General features: G+C 38.6%; 2 protein-coding genes across 7 annotated transcripts in view; one reads left to right on the plus strand and one right to left on the minus strand.

Annotated features, from left to right (window-relative positions):
* The window catches only part of mcf2l2 (MCF.2 cell line derived transforming sequence-like 2), a 116,495-nt gene extending 104,619 nt beyond the window's left edge, over window positions 1–11,876 (minus strand). For 3 of the 6 annotated variants that reach the window (XM_026158152.1, XM_026158159.1, XM_026158158.1), the window contains exon 1: window positions 321–3,589. In XM_026158152.1, the coding sequence (XP_026013937.1) occupies window positions 321–429 (109 nt within the window). In that variant the 5' untranslated portion in view covers window positions 430–3,589. The other 3 variants (XM_026158154.1, XM_026158153.1, XM_026158157.1) reach the window with 2 other exon arrangements.
* An 809-nt stretch (window positions 11,877–12,685) lies between these two features.
* Window positions 12,686–20,792, plus strand: rfc4 (replication factor C (activator 1) 4). Its single transcript, XM_026158165.1, has 11 exons — window positions 12,686–12,869; window positions 14,249–14,378; window positions 15,373–15,451; window positions 15,922–16,001; window positions 16,144–16,263; window positions 16,690–16,833; window positions 16,922–17,042; window positions 19,814–19,939; window positions 20,043–20,123; window positions 20,208–20,321; window positions 20,438–20,792. The coding sequence occupies exons 2-11, from the start codon at window positions 14,263–14,265 to the stop codon at window positions 20,528–20,530; spliced, it is 1,074 nt and encodes a 357-aa protein (XP_026013950.1). The 5' UTR covers window positions 12,686–12,869; window positions 14,249–14,262; the 3' UTR covers window positions 20,531–20,792.
* Window positions 20,793–21,703: the final 911 nt, after the last annotated feature.

The raw sequence follows: 21,703 nt of genomic DNA on the forward strand, positions 1-21,703 counted from the left end.
TTATTTTTTGTTATTAATAAAGACATTAAGATTTTATTGACTAGGACCAAACAGCAACTGAATTTCTGTGTTTTCTGCTGCTTCTGCGCAGTTGTCTCATACACACAGAGTCATACTTTATAAGCTGCAGTTAAAACATATTTTACATTGTTGTTTGTCAAAGTAATTTTGCTTCTTTCAAGCCAAATTATTAGTGCTATAGTGCCCAAATTTCTAATCACTTCCAAAGCTGTATTGAACCAAAATTGTATAGTAGTGTAAAGGTAACATATTAAAAGGGTTGAGAGAAGAATGTAATGGTGCATAGAGGATTTACATACTTCCTAGTATGGCTGATTCAGTCTCCTGACACACCTCCAGGAAGCTGCAGTAAGATTCCATCTCAGCAATGGAGATCCGTACAGTGGAATAAGATCCATAAACGTCCATATTTACCACAACTTGTAAAGCAAGATCCAAAGGTCTGATGTAACAGCCTTCCTCAAGATTCTGTTTGTAATCAGAATAAACTGAATCTTACATGGTTGTACTGCATGCATATTCTTTTCTATGGTATCTACCTGTCCTGCCTCCCCACTGACTCTGTCAGAGAAGCGGGGGGTGATCCATGTTTGTCTAATGCTTCTCCTGTCTGTTACACACACAAATGCACACTTTTTGTTTTCTATGCCGCTGTGCTGCTGGACCTGTTTGTTGCATGTCCCTGTACAGCCCACAAGATACCTGTAACCTCTCTACTTCTGTCTATGTCTGTTTCTGGCTCTCTGTCATAATCTCTGCTACAGGGTAAAGCCTATTACAGGTCATTTGCATACACCCACACCTGTTACAATCACAGACCTGCTGTGAAGGAGGGAGTTTACACTCTATGTAGACTCTATTAGAGGTTCTTTTCTACCCTGTACACTTCTCTCCTAATTTTGAGAGATTTTGTGTAATTTTGTGAAATAATTAACAACAAAAATACAAATAAAAAAGGATACTGTGGAGAAATACAGTATTGTTTCCAGTGAGCCAGTATGCAAAACATCAGCATCCTGGCTGCTTACCCACATGACATGTAGGTGTAATATTTTCGGTCACACCTGTGCTCTTGCTGTAATGTGACAATATACTGCAAACCTTTTAAACACAATCACCAACCTATGATAAAGTCAAGAGAATCATTTTGAGACATTGTCAAAAATAGTCTTTTTTCACATGCAACACACAGCTGGGGATTATCTGCACATGTATTCACTACTGGAAATATGCTGCTTGGTATAGGCAAGGGAAGGCACCAGGAAGAGTGTAGACATTCTCTTGCTCAGAATGACCTGATCTATTCTTGCGTAGGCTCCGTCTGACATTATACAGACTTTTAGTAAAAACCATGTAATGCCTGATAGGACTTATTCTGACACTTAGAGCACTGCCTTGAAATGTCTAAAATAGTTCTAAACTGAAATGCATGTGAGAAAACAGCTTATTTATATGGTGAAAAAAGCTCTACCTGCTGAAGTCTTATTTTAAGCTATCGTAGAAGTGGATTACAGCAGTGAACTCTATTCAGGTACACACTGTACTTAATCTTTTATAGTTTTTACCCAGATAAAAATCAGCTCATGTAACTTTTCAAGGCACTAAATAAAATAAAATAAGTTTTTTTGGAGGTGGCTAAAATCCCATAAGCATCTCATTTAAAGGTTTGCTGTATGGTGCTTTATTTCTGGCAAGTGAATTACCTGAAATTAGTTTGTGAGTACAGAATCAAAGAAAAACAGACCTTTTTTAAATGTTGGCATTTTTGTTTGTTTGTTTTGTTTGAGAATTCATAATAATGAGAGACATTCAAAATACCTTATCTCACTTCATTACCAAATGAAATGATTGAAATGAAATCATTTCTCAGCTCAGTTTTTCAGATTTTTCACATGCAAATAAACAGATTTAACCAGCTGGAGCATCATCTAGTGGTGATGCAATCAAATATGCAAATTGTAAAATAAGATTGTTTTATCTCACACATACAGCTCGACACTGCTCCCGATCTATCTGTAAAATAATTTCTCTGTCTCCTCAGATGTGATCCCAACTCTGCCAACAAGCAATCAAACTGCCCGACTAACATCCTGCAAATGCATGAAAGCAGCTGTGATTCAACTTCAACTCTTGGATTAAACCATTAGATTCTCCCTGCTGTTGCCTTCTGTTGAGAACTGGATGAACCCAGAATCTCTGTTTCTTCCTTTTCTTGTGTAGAAACACCAGGACCAGCACATCATTGCTGGATGTGAACTGCATTTCTTTTTTTTTGTAGTGTGTTTTTGAGGACAAATTCTTTTGCAAAACCGCAATGCTTTTGATGCGTATTTAGATTACATGATAAATTTGCATCTCAAATAATTTGAATTTCATCTTGTATTTTAAGGTCCAATGGTCAAATTTAAATTACAGATGACAGAGCCTGTCACACCTGCCTGTGAGGATTTTAGCTTTCACTAAGGTTACCCTTTCCTCTGACTGTCATAACTGGTCTCTGCTGTCCTTTGTCAGTCAGCTGTATCTGGAATGCTTTCTTTTCAGTCTAAAAACTGAAGTTCTACAGGACCTTAACCTTAATACCTTTTTCATGTGCAGTTATGAGTCGAGTATCTCTGTTGGCCTTTTTGAAAAATTGATGTTGGTTCTCTTGATGTCAGCCAGCTCCTTTAATTCCCCTGGAGAGGCTTGCTGTTCCCTTTATTCTCTCCTTTACTGCCCAAGATGCACACTTTATGTTCGTTCTGTGGGTATCTGCCTGTGATATCCATGCATGCTTCCTGTTTCATCCTTAATAGTTGATCTAGCCCTTCTTTGTGGATGCTTTAGGTACTGGACTTCAGGAGGAATCTTCTGCTAGCAAATTCTTAAGCTTATAACAGGACTGTTGATTGAGCGAGAATCACAGAAGCACCAGTGACCTCAGATAATCCTTGTTCTGTTCACTGAGATATTTGAATGCTAATCAATAAAATCAAATCAAATCAAATCAAAACATATTTTTCAGCTAATTTTTCAAATAGAACTTCTGCACCTTCTGTTATAGTTAAATTGACTCTTTCAATAACTCCTCACCACTGCATAAGCTATTATTATTCAGGTGCCCATTTAAGTTATTTTGCCCTCTTCCATCTCTATGCAGTCTCACAATCAGTGTTTTACATTAGTTTCTCATGTGTTATTATTATCATGTCACAATAAGCAAAAACTGAGAAATCTGCACTTTGTTAAACTGTGTTCGTGCCGCCACCATGTATGAAAATGTTAGCATGTACAATAATGTAGCTTACCTGCTTGTATTTTATATTTCACAAGATCAAACACATGGGATAGACTAACACTTTACCACACAAAACTGTATTAATAAGCTGCAGGTCCATTTCACTCCCACTCCTGACAAACCACTACAGACTCGTGTGTATGACCATCACTACCATTGACAAGGTGGTACTAAGGAAGCAGCATTATTATAGGCTTTGACCCTTTAAAGCTCTTTTTTACTGAGTACGGATTAAGTCAAAGCTATATAGCACACACACCTATAACACAGTCACTACAGTCGATATGACAGTCACTTACATATTACTGATCCCATGTTGCTGCTGATCTTTCTGTGACACAGTGCACAGGAGGGGCTGAGCCACACCGCTAAACCAACATCCAGTCCAATGTCCACAGCAACACACACATACAAAGATCTGGTGATACTACAGTCCACTCCTCAGGGCTGTCTGGTTTTCCTCGGTACTTCAGGCCCAGTCCTTGTCATTTTGTGTGTAAGAGTAGCAAGAAACGGCAGAGAGGTATGGATATGTGTGTGCTGATGTTCGTGTTTTCGTCAAAAAGGGGGGTTGAGCCTCTCCTGGCAGCCTTGTGACCAGCTTAGCTGCTCAGTTCTTACCACAGTTTACACAAATATCCTCAACAATACTCTCATCAGGCAGCGGGGACTTCCCTTCTCCTCTGCATCCTTCCATGTTTACTCCCAGCTTTCCTTTCCCCCCGTCCTGCTTCTTTTATGCCCCCTCCTCTCAAATGATTTATAAGGCTTCTCCACATTGTTTCTTCACTAGTTATGGATGCGTGTGAGATGGCTGCCACGCCCTATCTATAGACAAAGCTTTAGACTTTGAACTGATCATGTATGTAAAACAGCACAATTAGACAGGTTTTGGTCACACTCAGAGTCAAAGATGCATATAGTTGCATCGACTACATTATTCAGAAGAGAAAAAACTGTATGATGTTGGTTATCCATCAATAAGTGTTTTCCCTCCACCTCTTCTCGGATACTTTTAATTTCTTAGTTAAAAAATGTTAAGAAGATATAAAATAGTAAGATGGCGAATATTTACATGCACATCTGTTGGGTTGTGTCCAAAAAGTGGGTCAAGGCTGTGGCGCGTGTGTCCAAATAGTCTAATAAGTGTGTTACAGAATGTATGTGATATATAATAAATATTCCTTGCAGACAATAGTTTTGGCAGTTTATCAGACTTTTTCTTTTAGGTTAAATGTTGATATTTTCTGACTGTTAAAACTTTTCATTCCATATAAAAATACATGAAAATATAATATTTAAGGTGACTGAGGAGGATGCATTACTGCAATTTGGCGTGACACATTACTTGTATTTGAGGTTTTATCGTACTAAATTGTACCTGTTTAATTCCTTTCCTTTAATTCTCTTTTCACACATGAAGATGAGAAAAACCACTGAGTGCTAATCAGCTGCGACCAAGACAACTACAGTCATCAGCAACAGCCAATATCTGTCAGTGACCTCAGCCTCTCAGAAATGTTTGTCCTTTCCACACGACTACAGGACTCTTCATTAAAGGACACGCGACAAAAAAGTTCTGGGGTATTGTAAATCAGTTGTCTTGGTTCTTTTTGTGTTGTGTGACTGGACAGTTTGTGGAGGAGAAATATTTTTTTACTAAAATGTAACCAAGTTTCTTACTTACTGTGTTATTTAACATCTAGTTCACATAAGTTACTCTTAAAATGACTTTTCTCAGAAACCTCTGGTGTTACAGTCTAGCCTTATACAGTATTTCCATTCAGACAGTTCACGCATCAGCCTGAATCTTTCTCCACTCGTGTTTGAAAGTGTTAGCTAGGGTTACATGAGCTGCATGTATATCAGTTAGAGCAGCCTGTAGGAATTGCATTTTTCAAAACTATTTCAACAAAAAGAATAGAGCTTTTATTCTGCTGGTCCATTAAAAAAAAAGTCTATTTTTGGTCAACTACTGTTCTAACCGCTGACATCATGGATTATGTCACTGCAGGCCTTGGCTAGCTCACTGACAATGACCTTCTCCTACTGGAACCAGAAAATCACCATAGACTTGAAATGACGCAAGCAAACTATCTTAAAGTGACAGTCCAGGATGCACAAGACGGACATTTCCACACATTACTGAGTACTGACGTTTCAGACCAGGCACTAGAGCAATCTGAATAATTGATGAACATGGCATTCCCACCAGTCCCAGATCGAAAAGGAACAGATGTTGTTTTCTGTTCTCTTTAGCACTTTATTGTTAGCATAAAAAACAAGCTTTCACTCGGCGTGTTTACCAGTTAAGTTATTGGTGAAATCATTTCAGAACTTTCAAGGAAAGCAAAACAGTTAGCGTTCCTGATAAACTGCAAAAAACTAAAAGTGAAACTATGAAATGATTCACATGTCCTGATGAGCGTTTCCAAGGAACACTGTGATTACAGGAATACCTTTCAAAATTTATCAAGTATCTTGCCAGCCAACTGAAGTTTTCAAAATGAAAAACTAAAAGGAAAACAGTAGTTGTATCAACGAGTTTGCCCTGTAGTCAACACTGAAACTGTGACCAGACCACTTGACCTTGGCTCATTTGACCTGCTCAGCATTTATCCTCTTAAAAATTGTTCTGTAAAAAAATTAGGCCAAACTGTGAAAGTTCTCCTGTGCTATTGTTCAGCTCTATTGTTGTGAGCAGGACCGTTCAGCTGGCCTCTGTCCAGCAGACAGAAAGAAAGACACTTTCCAAAGGATATGGTGTGCCTCCCCTCCCCACCTCCACTCCTGTATCATATACAGGAAGAGGAAGCAGAGAGAATACAGTGCTAACGTCATCACTACAAAGGTTGGCGCTGTTTGGAAGCTTGGGTGGGTGACAGGGGTTTCAGGCAGGAGGCCTCTGAATAATATTACAAATCCTGAGCTGCTATCAATAGGCTGCAGTTGAGATTTCAGTAGCGGACCTCTGAAGACATGTAAGATGTGAACGCTGTCAAATACAGAAAACTGGTAGTGTAATGTTAGATGAATCTCCAGAAAGATACAATGCAGCAAGCAAAAGGCCAGGCAACAATACTGCTAATTCTGCCCTGTTGTATCTTATACCAAACGACATATATGACCACATTATGATTTGAGTTCCAAGCTGTAAGGATAAACATCTAACCTAGCACCATAAACTCAATACAATATCATAAATGATATATAGCGATTTTCATACACACACTACAGACCACCTAGCTTTTTTAAGGGGGCAAAGCGAGGCATTAAGAAGCTACTCAGAAGACATAATCTCTTCAGCATGTCCTGGGCCTGCTCCATAGTCTCTTCAAGTTCAATCAAGCCCAAAACACCTGGAGGTAGACCAGGAGGTATACCCAAATGACTTCACCTAACTCTATTTAATCCTTTCCAATTATATAAATGTTTTTAATTTATTTATTTGACATGTGACAGATAGCTGTGTACAACAGTCATCCAATAAGATTTACATTTTCTCAGTTATGTAGAAAAGACTTCAACCGAGAAGAGGAATCACAGATCCATAACAGGTCGGCATTTTGTTGGCAAGATAACTCATAATTAAAACAACTGGGAATTGTGTAGGGGAAACAGGGGATAGTTGTAACATAACGTTTGACATTTCTGTCTGTAGCTTGGAGCTCTTTTAAGGTAGTGGATTCAAAATGTAATGCAAAGTATTTACATATATCTGCTATTAAATAGTACAGCTATTTTCTCTGCAGCACAATTACTCATTGCATGGTGTGGTCTCAGACACAAAGAGTGAAACGTTACAATTGACCCCATAGCCTGGATTAGTTGTAACATATCCATGGGTGAAAAAACTGACAAAATCTTAACATGTAATCTTTTTTATTCAACACCTGAATGCACTTAGAACTATTTATGTAGCTATGTGTGTGTGACAGAATGCAGAAATCTAGCTTTTGAACATCCATGAGAAGAATTACTTTTTTCATGGCTTGCCTTGGTGTGGTTTGCAAAGTGCTTCAGAAAGATGAGGAAATCTGTTTCTTGCACCCATCCTGATTTATTTCCACTACCAGTATTTCCTACTGGCCCATCTCTGACAAAGTGGTCTGCATAACGTGGGAACACAAACATTGGAGGAACTGTGTTGCCAATGGCATTAACCGCATATACAAAGGTGACCAGTGAACCTTTCTCTGCTGGTGTCATTGTCCCAACTTGTTTAATATAAGTTAAAGTAATAGTGTGGTAAGTTGTAACATCTGCATTATTGTTACAACTAACCCAGACTGTTGCTGTTACAACTGACCCAGACTCCTATAGCCATGAACTAGCTAACATTACAGCCAACGGCTAAAACATTAGCACTAAAGACCTACACAGAATATATCCCCATAGACATACAAATAACATAATTTAAGCTTGATGAGTTTAACTGCAAAGCAGATAATGCTATTAGAAATTAACATAAAGTTGAAATAAAAAAAACATACTTTTTTGCATACAAATTAATTTTTTTCTTCTTAAACTGTCTGTGTTTGCCAAAATGTGCTAATTTTTCACATGTGATAGAAGAAATGAATTGGGCATGTACAGGATGAATCACATCATTTGACACTTAGCTCTGATTGGAGAAATTGGAAGTGCTACAACTGACCCACGTTACAACTATCCCTGGATTCTCCTGCAAGCTAATATGCAACGTGACTAACATAACATTAGTCACCTCCTATATGTGCTCATAATGACATCACCAGTTCAGATAAGGTTTGAAAGTGTTGCCTGAAACTGTTTGGCTCTTCCTCTGTTTCTGCATGCTCTGAAACCCAATTCATGTCAAACAGTATCATCTTATAACATTGGTACAGTACATTCTCATGATCTGTCTCTACTGATCTAACACACACCAAGGAAAATTGATTCCATCTTTGATCAATTATATTCTGCCATTTGAGGCTTCTCCTCCTCCTGCTGCCTGCACAATATCAAAGGTGAAAAGCCAACAAGCTCTCTTCAAAATGACTGTACAGAAAATTAGAGAGAGTGTCTGTCATTCCTTTAATAACAATAAGCAGAGGTGGAATTACATCACCAAAAGCCCTTATAGTTTGTTTTGTTTATACTCATAAAGGAATAGTGAAAAAAATGACCACCAATATTTTTTGGTAATCACTTTCACTTTACCCTGGTGAGAAATATTATAAAGTCATAGAATGATGGCGATTTCATAGTAACTTTGAAATCCAGTGCTCAGGAAATTCAACTGCATTTATTAACATGGGCCTGCTGTGGTGAAACTACAGAGTCCTGTAGATGAATTCCAAAAAGGTTCATCTTAGATAACATGCTTTTTATGCAACACTGGAATATAGCAGCCTACCAGTCGTAACAGTGAATAGCTGTATTAGGAAAAATTGCCTCATTCAGCAATCGACTCATACTTTCCCTTCCCGCTGAAGAGGTGATTCACTTTAAGTCTTGCCTTTATTAAAGCTTCAGCATCTCCCAAGTAATTTTGTTAAGTAGCACAATGCTCATTTAGTTGACAGTTAAACAAATTATTGAAAGAAGTATAAATGCATATTAGGCAGTTGCAGTATGAAAAAGAAAAAAACTGCAGTAATTTGCATGATAATCTGTGTAGCTTGAGTGTAATGTTAAAAGTTTGTTTTCATGAGCTGTTAATGCATATTTGAATTGTGGGAGAGCAATATTTTCTCACCTTTCATAAAGGATGGTCCAGTGCTAAAGGGGACCATACATGAAGCAATGCAGCACATTTACTTAATTAGAGAATTCATCCAGCTCTTATTATCGTTCTCACACAGATGCTTCCAGCTTCACGTCACTCAATTAGGAACCTTCTTAAGTAAACTGACTGTTAAACTGCAGCCTTTGACTGGAGCCCATCTGAGCTTTCACTGGACACACACTGATACTGGTCATCCATCGCAAAGCTAACACGGATAGACAGGCAATTATTCACACTCACATTCACACTTTTGTCAATTTAGAATCACTGATTAACCTAACACACATCGGAGAAAACTGGAGTACTTGGAGTGAATCTATGCAGTTTTTGTTGTTTTGAAAAAAATATATATTCCTTTTATTTGCCTCTAAAAAGTGGGGTTAAGGTTAATTGTAATCATCAATCACAGAGAGAGGCCTTTAACTGGACATCCAATATTTGTTATGAAATTTTAGTAATGTATAACTTTAAGACCGAACTGAAAGGCCTGAAGTAACAAAAAATAATAATAATGAACAAATTTTATTAATGACAAATTAGCTGCATAGAAAGATCATTGATGGTTGGGTCTGTGTATTAATGATGTGCAGACATAAATCAGTTCACAGAGTCATATTGTAGTTTCGTGTCATTCTTTTTTGGACTGAAACAAGTCACACTACTGTAAATCAATTAACTTCAGAGTGCAGACTTAAAATTAAGTTACACTCAGGTTAGCATGAGACCAATATCAATAGTTTCTCAATTATATAATGGGTATAACAAGTAATCTTTTAAAAACAGGTGAAGAATATAACAATATCCAGTTAAATTAACACCTTTACAGAATCATCTGTGCTGCAAACACTGGTGGCAGCATACTGAGCGAGCATGATTTCCAGTAAATTAATTCAGAGCCAGTTTCCATAGTAACACTCTTCACAGGCTGCCCTCCGCCCCCCTACCCATCATTCTCTTAGCTACTGTGCAGTGCAGGCAGTGCAGCAATGGAGAATACTGTGCAATGCAACCGTCTCCAGCGTGGCACATTAACCTACTTCCACACCAGAAACAACCCGGATGCGGAATTAGAGAGAAGGAGGATGAAAAATGATGGATGAATGAGGAGAAAAGTGCAAGGAGAAAAAAAGGTTTGAGTGGACTGAACTACATGGAAGGCAGAATGAAGGACACACAGAGGGGAGAGAAAGGACGAACTCGGGATGGAAAAGAAGTGATTACTATGAGAGAAGGGCAAAGAGGAGAGCTGGAAATAAAAGGCACAATGAAAAAACTGAGTAAAGGTAACAAGACAGAAACTTAAATGGACAATATCAATGGAAGACTGAATATGTATCATCATTATTCATATTAAAACAAGAAAATAAGATCCTGGTCTCAGTAATATTTACTCGCATCAAAGGAAACAGTTAATGTATGCCAGTGAAAATGAGAATGAAATGAAAAATCAATTTAAAAAAAATGTTGATTGCTGCTGAAAATCACAACTGAACCCAATGACTTCTCTGCTACACTCTTTGGCACATGTTCCTTCTTGCCCATCGCATCCCTCTTCACTCAGTGGTCCTGATGAGAGGATGGAAATTCCCTGCCTCCATTTCATTTGCCCTGCTTCCTAATCACAAGTCAAAGATTTATAGATAAAGATCTTTCACCACAACGAGGGTATATTCCAAGAGGCGGGCTCTCCTTAGAATTTCCCATGAGAGGATACCGTTTAAAACATCCGCTCCTCTTATTCTAATTAATCCACCTGAGAGTGAAACATGAACAGACAGACAAAGGGGGGAAACTGAGAAGATATACGATGACTTACCGACATGAGTGATGACACACTCGACCCTCTGTAGCAGCTCCTGAACCGACATCTCGTCCTCTCTCAGCCAGCACAGCATCTCAGGGTGTGGGTTGCATCCACTCTTCTCTTGATCTCTCTTCGTCTCACTCTCTCTCTCTGCTGCCACGCCTCCTCTCGTCACCCTTACACCCCAGACAGTCTCCCCTGCTTTTGCTCCCTAATCCAATTTTCTCCCCTGAGATTTGTGTCTCCCTTTCTTCCCCTCATATATGTTGATTCTTATTTATACTCTTATTCCAAGTCCTTCCTCACATTTATCACCATCACAGACAGCCACAAAGCCTGGGGATAATGATAATGTTGATGCCACTCCCAGCCACTTAGCTAAATAGTAAGTCTACGTATAAAATAACCACGCTGCTAGTAAGGCACATATAAAGTACCAAAAAAAAAACCCAGTTGGGGTTGATAGAATAGAAAATAAAATAGCTTAGTCAATTGAACGGTGAGCAAGATAATCTGCCAGTCAGTGTTCAGTAAAAAACAATGGCAAGGTAACTGTTAAGCAATTAAACAATAAAAGCCAGAACAAGTCAAGCGGAAAGACAACAAAAGAGGCAATTTGTTTGTCACCCTATCAGTCAGAAAACTGTGCCAATAGTAAAAAATAAAACTGCATTTTCAGAAAATTTGTAAGTAAAAACATCCAATTATTGATCAGCCATCCAGACACGAATAGAGCCAACCGTTCCTTGTCATGATGCTCCAAGCCCCAACTGAAAACCAGAAAAATCCTCATAGAACAAAAGTAAATATTTACAGCACCTCTAACCTAGGAAAAGACAGAATGCTCCTCAGCCAGGGGAGATAGTTGAGTCAACTCCATTGAAAGGGAAACTCCTCAAGCTTGATGGGCAGGAAATCAGTGGTGCTGCTGCTTTGATGATGCTCTATTTGCTCTCATAAAGAAGCTGAGTCACACAGAAGGAAAACGAATCAGAAGGCTGCTTCACCTGCCTGCAGGGCGGAGGGAGAGACACAGAGCTGGCTGAGGGTGGGGTGGGGGTTAATAGGTCCAAGAGAGAAATCCTGGTGCCTGGAGCTGGACTGTAAGAGGAGGGGAGCCCCAGGAACACACAATGATTATCAAATTAAACATTATAAAAAATATATATATATTCTGTTTTTGTTAAATATGTGGGAAAATAACATAAAACATTTTTAAAACCCTACATATTTAGCCATCAAAAAGACCGTGTTAAATTAAATAACTCACACGACTCATCACGCAAGAGCACGAACAAAACAAATCATTTACGCTTTCACTTCACATAGTCATTCGGTGCTACTAAAGCCGCTCTGCTAATCCAGCTCCACATTTTGCCAGAACCAAACAATGTAAGGGGCTCTAGCATCTCTCCATGGCCCTGTATGCTCCTGGGACTGTCTATTAGCCAGAGACATCTGTGCTCTTGCTACTCATTCATCTTCTCTCTGCAGGCAATCACAGGCTGTACAACAGAAACAGCCAAGATCAATGGCCCATCAACTGGCAGACAAAACAAAGCACATAATCCTGTATTTCTTAGGAACATGACTACACAGTGTTTGTTTTTGTCAGATGAAATCATTAAATCTAAACTATCGGATTATTTATTGGTTTATTTGTCTAAAATTTAACAGTTTAGAATATAAGCGGAAATATTGCGTATTAACAAACCAAACGAAAATAACGGGAAATTATGAAGGATATAGAATGAAAAGGAGACAAAAAAAAAGCCCCTCTCCCCCAAAAGGAGAAAGGGATGGGAGGAGACGTGACTAAGGAAACGAGCGGCGTCCGCACCATATGATTGGAAGGTACACAATAACGTCGACGGAAGTGTTTTCGGCCGCTAGCGCGGGAAGACTTACTGACGTTGTTGAGGACACGGAGTTAAGCAGACAGGGGTCGAGCCAGCTGCCAGAATTATTATTACTACTATTGGAGTTTTAGATATTCATTCACTCCGCCCTAGGTAAGACTTCTAAAGCGGTCCATGTTTATGAAAAAAGACACAAGGCGGCCCTTTGGAGCTAACAACGGGGCTAATGTTATTAGCTCATAGTAAGCACAGTGGCTAACTCACCTAGCCTCGTTAGCTTCCATGATAAGTTGTGCTATGATGCTAAAAACAGTGCCAAATGCCATTTAATGTTCAGGAAGACGGCGTGGAAATATTTCTTTAAGTGTTTACTAACCGCAGCTAACATGGGCTACACACCAGTGATGTCTGGGTCAAGCTGTCTCTGCTGTTCAAAGTAAACCACTAACTTCACTTTCTCATTAGCGAGCTACATAATGAATACAGTTCTGTCTGTTGTGATGTTAAATTTCTTAAGTGCCGCTCTTGCATCCCAACGTTATGATGTCAAATTTTAACGTTTACTGTCCAACGAATGAAATAAGGCTTGACGTTAACGATTAATGATTGTTATGTCTTTTTCTCCAGTCGTTCAACCATTCTTTAAACGATCTGTTAACTCATACTTGTGCATACCGGGTCTAAAAAGACTTGTAGCAAATCTTTCAGTACAACAGAGCGATCTTTCTGAGGCGTGCCTCTTCTTCTTTTGGCTGCACTGTTTAGGGGTCGCCACAGTGTGCCTCCATCTCTCCCTACTCCTAGCATCCTTCTCTGTCACTTCAACTCTGCATGTCCTCCCACACTACGTCAATGAACCTTCTCTGTGTTCTTCCTTGTTTCCTCCTTTCTGCTAGCTCCATATTCAGCATCCTTTGTCCTAGATATCCACTGTCTCTGCACTTGTCCAAACTGACAGAAGTGGACTGAAACTGACTTTACTCCTACACAGCACCCATGCTATCTTGCATAGATGGAGCGCTTTAGGTTGAAGTTGTAAAATGTTGCTTTTTTTTGTTTCTTTCTTTTGGTTTTGTTTGTTTGATTAACTTGGCTCCCTCTCTAACTTTGTCTCCAACACTACTCCGTAATCAATGGTTGGGAGATGGTGACACTAACAAAAAGACAGCAGGCTGAGCTGGAGCTAAAGATGCTTTCATTTTCTTGAAAGTTACTTGAATGAACAGGATTAGAAATAAGGGGTGCATATATGATGTAGCTCATAATTGGCTTGATAATTTGGATTTCAATTATTCTGGCATGTTATGGTTTACTTGTTAGGTGACATGTCTTTGAATATTGCAGCTTTCACGAGAATAGCTTGATTAAACAAGGCAGCTACATGTGGACATCATGGTACAGGATGGAATTCTGCACAGTGCTGGACATTTGTTTTATCTTTGTTTCCAAAATATTGTTACAACCTACCCTACCTCTGTATAATTATGATATAATAATTATAGTGTGTGCATTTTGTATGTTCATTTTAACAGAATAAAGAAGAGTCATGCAAGCATTTTTGAAAGGAGCAACAGGTCAGGCAGCCAGGCCTCAGAAAGATAAGGCAGTGGCTGGACCCAGTGCAGAGAAGAAAGCCAAGGCTGTTCCTTGGGTAGAAAAGTAGTAAGTATGACCCACAAAGGTGTACTGTACACTACATCTGATTAACTATACAGAGTTACAGGAATCTCAAGAATCCTTCAGGACAAAACTTTTAACCGCCTTTTAACCGGGGGACTGTTCAGTATTGCCATAAAAATCCAACATTTTTTTGTTTTGTTTTTTTAGTCTTGGGGTTGATTTACAGAAATGTTTAATCTGTAAAATGCATAATGAATAATAGCGTCATGTGTCTCATTTTTACATTTTGATCATCTTTTGATGTCACAGTGAAATTCAGGATTGTTTCTTGACTCAAAATGATTATTAAATCCCCCAAACATGGAACACATAGTTTGCATGTAAGTGCGTTGGAGGGTGACCACAGAGCTACAAATAAAACAGTTGGACGTACATTGTTTTGTTTTTTTTCCTTTCCCATCTTTACAAGAATTTCTGGTCCTTTTAACTGACTGCCATTATTTCACAAATGTATTATTTATTATGTATATATTTATTTAATATTCTTATGCAGTGCACTATCATCCTAATATATTTTATTCTATCAGTTATTGTGTAATAGATAATTACACTACAGTATTTTAACCTGGTTCTGTCTTTGTGATCCTTTTTTTTTGTGTGTTCTTCTCTTTTTGTAATTTTGTTCAGCAGTGCTTCTGCGATATGTTGACTAATGACAATAAAATAATCTAAAGTCATATTTTTGTGAAACTTTTGTTTAACACACAATTATCACCTAAATTATGATATAAGGTCATGTTTGTCATTTTAGAGGCAAGACAATGTGAAATGTAATGGATAGTGAGTCATATTATTGACTTTCAGATGTTTAAATTGAACAAATATTTCACGGTGATGCGGTTAAAAGTGCTTCTGTTTTGTTGTTGCACAGTTCTCTGGAGTCTATATATAATCTGTAGCCTGTGCTGATATTGAAGCTTGTGAGGTACTCAAACCAGTTGTTTTTTTTTTTTCCTCTTTCTTCAATGAACTCCAGCAGGCCAAAGTGTGTTGATGAGGTGGCCTTTCAGGAGGAGGTTGTAGCAGTGTTGAAGAAGTCTCTGGAAGGAGCAGATGTAAGTAACATTTGGTTGGTTTTTTTTGGGGGGGGGGTTATAGCCTTGGCTGCATTACTGCATTTGGTTTGTTGATGACAATGAAAATGCCATACACTCTGGTTTTTGGTCCCTTTAATCTTGTGATTCAGAACAGAGCCTTTCAAGATCATAATGTGGAGGGTTGTTTTGGGTGGAAGTGGACAGTAAACATTTCTCTTATCTGACAGACAACTTTAGTCAGCAGACTTCCCATCACCTGATAGGAGATGAGTGTGTTTTTGTTCTCGTGCATGTACCACGTATACTGTAAGAATGTTTTCGAACTTGTGTCAGATTGCTTTGTCACAATGTAGCAGTGTGTTGTCAGATATACAGTATAAACATGGTTATTTCCAATATTTTTGTATTCGGGTTGTACTTGTGCTCATTTTGCACATTCTGCAAGGCCATAAAGGCACAGTATCATTGGATCTGTGTTTAAATTGCAGCTTCCCAACTTGCTCTTCTATGGCCCTCCTGGAACAGGAAAGACCTCTACCATCTTAGCTGCTGCCAGAGAACTTTATGGGTGGGTAAACTGTATGTGTGGTATTTGATAAGAGATTTCACATCAGTCATTTCTTCATCATAGTTTTTAAACCTTTGTTGATCTCTCTCCTTTTTTCTTTGCACTGTTCCTGCTCATATTTGACTCATGTCTCTGTTTTCAGTCCAGAACTGTACAGGCAGAGGGTGCTGGAGCTCAATGCCTCAGATGAAAGAGGCATCCAGGTCGTCAGAGATAAAGTCAAAAACTTTGCTCAGCTCACTGTTGCCGGGACACGCCCAGAGTGAGTCAGCATTTTACAGTTTGTGATAATAAGAAAACAGCTAGACTTATTTTTTGTTTTGGGTTTTTTTTGTACGAGGTTACTCACATTTATAAATTGGTAAATGTGAATTAAAAGGCAAACTGGGATTGTTTTCAGCTCTGCATACATCAGACGTCATCCTCTAATTGTAGAGCCAATCACAAACTGAAGGAATAAGTTCCTGTATGTACAGTTTTCCTTTAAAACATGCAAATATTTTTGGCTATAAAGGTAAAGTGACTGTGCGTCATAAAGCACATTTCAGTGGTGCCAGCAGTGCTCTGATGATAACTCAGTTTACAGACAGAACAGCTTTTGGAATAATTATTGAAATAAAGTACCAAAGTCTCTGTCAGTAAAGTCCAAACTAATGTTGAAACTTTCACTATTTTGCTACATTTGCAGCGGGAAGTCGTGTCCTCCTTTTAAGATCATCATACTGGATGAGGCCGATTCCATGACAGCGCCAGCTCAAGCTGCTCTCAGACGGACCATGGAGAAGGAGTCCCGCACAACTCGGTTTTGTCTCATCTGTAACTATATAAGCAGGTCTGCTGTGGGTTGTTGCTCAGAATCAATTAAACACACAGATTACACAGTTATTGTAATCCTGCTTGTATGTCTGTGTGTTTTCTAGGATTATTGAGCCTCTGACTTCTCGGTGTTCCAAGTTTCGCTTCAAACCTCTAGCCAATCAGATCCAGGAAGAACGTCTACTAGAGATATGCGAAAAGGAGAACCTCAAGTACACCAAAGAGGTAGGAAGAAAGAAAATGATTGTGCTGCTATCCGGTCTTCAAGTGATGACGTGATGAATCCTGCTTCTGGGCCCAAACGACTCAGCGTTTAATAAGGCTTTTGTGTTTTTAACACGTTTTAATGCTTTGTATCTTGTTCTATTTAATCTCAACAAGCCCCTAAAAACAGTCAGTGATCACAGTGGTCGGCCTTTCTGTTTTTATTACCACTATTCATTTTAAAGCTTCAGGTTTTGAAACCTTACGATGTAACTACAGCCGAGCCCATGCAGCAGTATATTAATGACTAACCTGGTATTTTGGATGGATTATATCAGTCGTTCTCCTGACTGAAGTTTGGTCCTTTTACAGCATCCTGCCATGCGGTTGCATTTGTCCCTAACCTTCGGGAACCCTCGCGTTAACTTTTATTGAGTGGAAAAAAGTTAGCGTTCGTCCTCCAGCCTATCTGTGTTTATGCTAACATAACTGTGTCGCTAGCGATCATGTAGCACATCATTATATACCAGCTAGCCAAACTTCAGTAACCCTATAAACGTCACTGCTGTTTAGTTTTCTGTCTTCATTTATGTCGGAAGTGAAAACAGAGCTGTACATCTTAATTTTTTTCAGAAATCTCTGTCAGAACATGGTATATTATATTTAAGTGGAAACTAGCGAGCTAACTTCCTGCTAACTTCTAACACCATTAAATTTCATAAATTCTGTTTTCACGGATGCCTGGATGTTAAACTTAATTGTTACACCTGGTAAAGCAGCAACACTGATCATTTTATTACAGATGAAAGAATTTAGACAGTTTTCAATCCTCAGTGATGCAGCAGTGATCGTTTGACTGTGACCTTAAGCGGAGTTTGGGCCCAGACATGGCTAATGACATCAGATTTAAAGACCAGATAGTGTAATGTAGACCTGAGAGAAATTTCTAAGATGTCTTACGCACTTCTAGTGTAGGTTCATTTTTTAATTGCTCGATACATGGGGAAAAATGCCTCGTAAAAATTATTTGAAAGTGCTCTTTGATTTTAACTGAGAGGCTAACTTAAAAGGAGAGTGTAAAAGAAATTACCAGACATAATAATCCTACCAGTGGGTGCTGCTAAATGTTTTATGTTTTTTTTTTCTTTACAAAAGCAGCACACAAAAAGAAAACGATTCATGTAACAAATAAAAGAAAGTCTGCTCTTTCCTTTTATTACTAATGAAGCTGTAATCTTCAGCAGTGACCGTATCTGCAGGTTTAAAGATGATCAGTTGCACACTTTTTAGGTCTTTTTGGAGACTGCTATGAGGATATGTGACATTTTAGTCCTTCTACAAAATGTCAAAAATAATTAAATAGTTGACCAGTACAAGTATAGTTTCAACACATTTATTTTACTCATCCACAAATACATATTGAATGTTTTTTTGTTTTCGTTTTTTTGCACAGAAGTACAAATCAGGGTTTAGTAAGGAGCTCAACTCAGAACGATGAGCTGTATCTTTTAACTTTGTTAATGTTAGATTGAGTCTGACCCTGGCACCACCAGTATTTTAAGATAAATCTGCACACATCCTCCCCATAACAGACTCAACAGAAAGTCAAGGTTTTAAATACCCAAGTAATTTGTGTCGTGCTCACTGTATTAAACTCACTTCCAGCCTTGTATTTTTGTTCTTGGACATTACTGAAGTAACTTTGCATGATTCACCATTCAAATCAATCCTTATTTGTCTTGTTTTTGTCCTTGGTGCAGACTCCCAGTTGAGTCCAGCCAGCTTTCTTGTGATTTGATTGCAGAGGCCAAAAAAAAAAACAAAAAACAAGACAACTCCCATTTTCCTGTTTGTTTAACTGCTCGGCTGTTAAGCCTGTCCACAAATGTATATGAGCAAACAGCTGTTTATTTTTTAATATTTAATGTTTAAAACAGGGGATTGTTGCAGTTGCCTTTTTTAGGTGTAGCAGACATCAGCCCCTGTACAACTAACTGGGGTTTAAGTTTGCAGTGTTCAGTAGCATGAGCAGAAAAGTGATATGTACATCAGTCAATTTACAATTCAATGCACTGTCACTCAATTTCATTAAGCAATAAGAGGCTCCACCTACTGGTCAAAGCACATACTACAGTCATTCTACATGATCCATTTCTATACATTTGATTTAATTGTATTAGTAGATGATTATTAACATCCTTTGCTGGTGCTGCATTTTCAAATAAAAAAAGAACGCAAAGTGTGTGAAGAGATGGTTTTTGTAAAGTATAAACATTTTTGCTTACCTGTAAAGTATTTTAGATACAGGGAATGTTCCTGCCTAAAATTTTGATTGTAACATAAATAGATGGATTATCATGACTGCAGACTTCTCTACATTTGTGAAGAGTACCGGTATGTGTGGCCTGCTCCCGTCGTAAGCACAATAGCACAAGGCAGAAGAGTTCTCAGTGACAGGCAGGAAGTGTTGAATATTCTTAACTGTATGATATGTTAAAAAAATGGCTAATGTAATTCAGATGCCTGAGGGCACAGCCAGTTTCCATTTCCATTTTACTGTGTTTGGTCTGGTAATACTGGCGGTGTTCCTCCACCACTGTCACTGTCCCTGGTCCTGTGCTCACCTTTCCCAGGTGGTAATCCATCCATGGTCAGAAATGTATTCGCTGTTGAAAAAGTCTGATTTGAGTGACATTTATGTGCTGCATAACATGTGAGTGGAGGTATAGCAGAACTGCAACTGCTTTCTTTGCACAGCTGGTGGAGTCTGATAACTGTCTTTTCTAATCCAGAGTATAGCAGCCTTGGTGCGGGTGTCTGAAGGTGACCTGCGGAAAGCCATCACATTTTTGCAAAGTGCTGCACGCCTCAATGTCGACAAGGAAATCACTGATTGTGCTGTTATTGAAATAGCAGGGGTGAGCTGGACTTCATTTGTATCACAGTAGACTGCAAGAAGTGATTATTAACTGTAGTTAGAATGTCTTTCTCATCTGAGATCTTGCTTCTGCTCTCTGTTAGGTTGTACCTGACAAGATGATTGACAACCTGCTCCAGATCTGCTTCAGAGGAACATTTGAAAAACTGGAGGTAGCAGTCAGGGTAAGTGTTCTAATAGCCTGAAATAGGTAGTTAAGCACAAAATAAAAGGTATGGCAATCAATCTTTAATCATCTTCTCTGTCAGAACATGGTGGATGAAGGCTACGCAGCCACACAGATCTTGACACAGCTTCATGAGTGTGTCATAGAGCAGGACCTGAGTGACAAGCAGAAGTCGACTATCACAGAGAAGATGGCAGTAAGTCATATAATACGGTGCTGTTTTTTTTGCAGCTACAATAGTAAGTCGGAATAAATGTAGAAGTTAAATCCTTTTTTTTAATGACTCGATCTGTTTGTTTTTCTCTGGTTCAGGTTGTGTGCAAGTGTCTGTCAGATGGTGCAGACGAGTACCTGCAGCTGTTGAGTCTGTGTTCAGTCATCATGCAGGAGGCTTCCCACAACTAAATCCCCTTCCATGAACATCATGGTCATCTGCTCCCATTGGGACCAAAGGCTTTACAGAGACACTTAACTCAGATTTATCTGCATTTGATTGTTGTTTGGGATGCTTAACCGTGGACACCAGGCGACAGTGATCATTCATAAACAACGTCAGAGCACTTCATTAAAAAAAAAAAAGAAAAAAGGACATGTTGGTACTTATCCAACATACTTTTGTACACTTTTTGAATTCTGGAAAATAATAAATAGTTCTTTCTCGTTTTCAGGGGTTCACTGTTTTTATTCTTCAAGGAAAGTGTTGAGTTAACAAGCAAAACTGTGACGTGTGCTCTTGGTGCTTTCTTAACTGAATTGTAAGACACATAATAATACAGTACAGTGCAGGTTTGATCCACCTCTCATTTAAACATAGTTTTGCTTTAAAGGAGCCAGACTTTTATTTTGTTGCCAGTGTCTTCTTTTTTTTTTTTTTTTTTTTCCTTTTTTTGGGGGGGGGGGGGCATGATAATCACCCCAAACGCACTGCCAGTGCAGTAAAAACGTCATCAGTCATGAAATTGGCCTCCTTAGAGCCCGGACCTCAACATTATTGAAGTTGTGTGTTATCATCTTGACTGAGAATGAAACAAAAGGCATCCATCCAAAGAAAAGCTTTGGATATCTTTGAGGATACCTGGAGAACACTTTGTGAAGTTCAAGTTCAAATTTACTTATATAGCACTTAAAACAACAGGTGTTGACCAAAGTACTGTACAATACAATGGGCAAGTCAATAAACATAAAAAAAACAGAATAGTGTTTTAGAAGAGAAAATCATTAAAAAAGTGAATAAAATCATAACGTATAATAGTAACAAACTCATGATGAATCAAAAGCCAGAGAATAAAAATGGGTCTTTAGATGACTTAGTATCCAGTGTTGAGGAGGATCTGATATGCAAAAGCAATGTATTCCAAAGTTTGGGGGCAGCCACAGCAAATGCCCGGTCTCCTCTGTGTTTTAATCTGGACCTAGGGATAACCACATGAAGAAATTACAAAAACGAGTTCAGTCTGTGTAGAAGAATAACTGGACGCACAAATTGTTCAGTTTTTGCCTTATTTACTTTGATTTCATATATATTTGCGGATGTTTCAATAAATCGCTCCACCTTCCCATTTCCCTAGCAAAACATGA

Source organism: Astatotilapia calliptera, chromosome 23 (genome assembly GCF_900246225.1).
Source record: "Astatotilapia calliptera chromosome 23, fAstCal1.2, whole genome shotgun sequence".
In the NCBI taxonomy this organism is placed as follows: Eukaryota; Metazoa; Chordata; class Actinopteri; order Cichliformes; family Cichlidae; genus Astatotilapia; species Astatotilapia calliptera.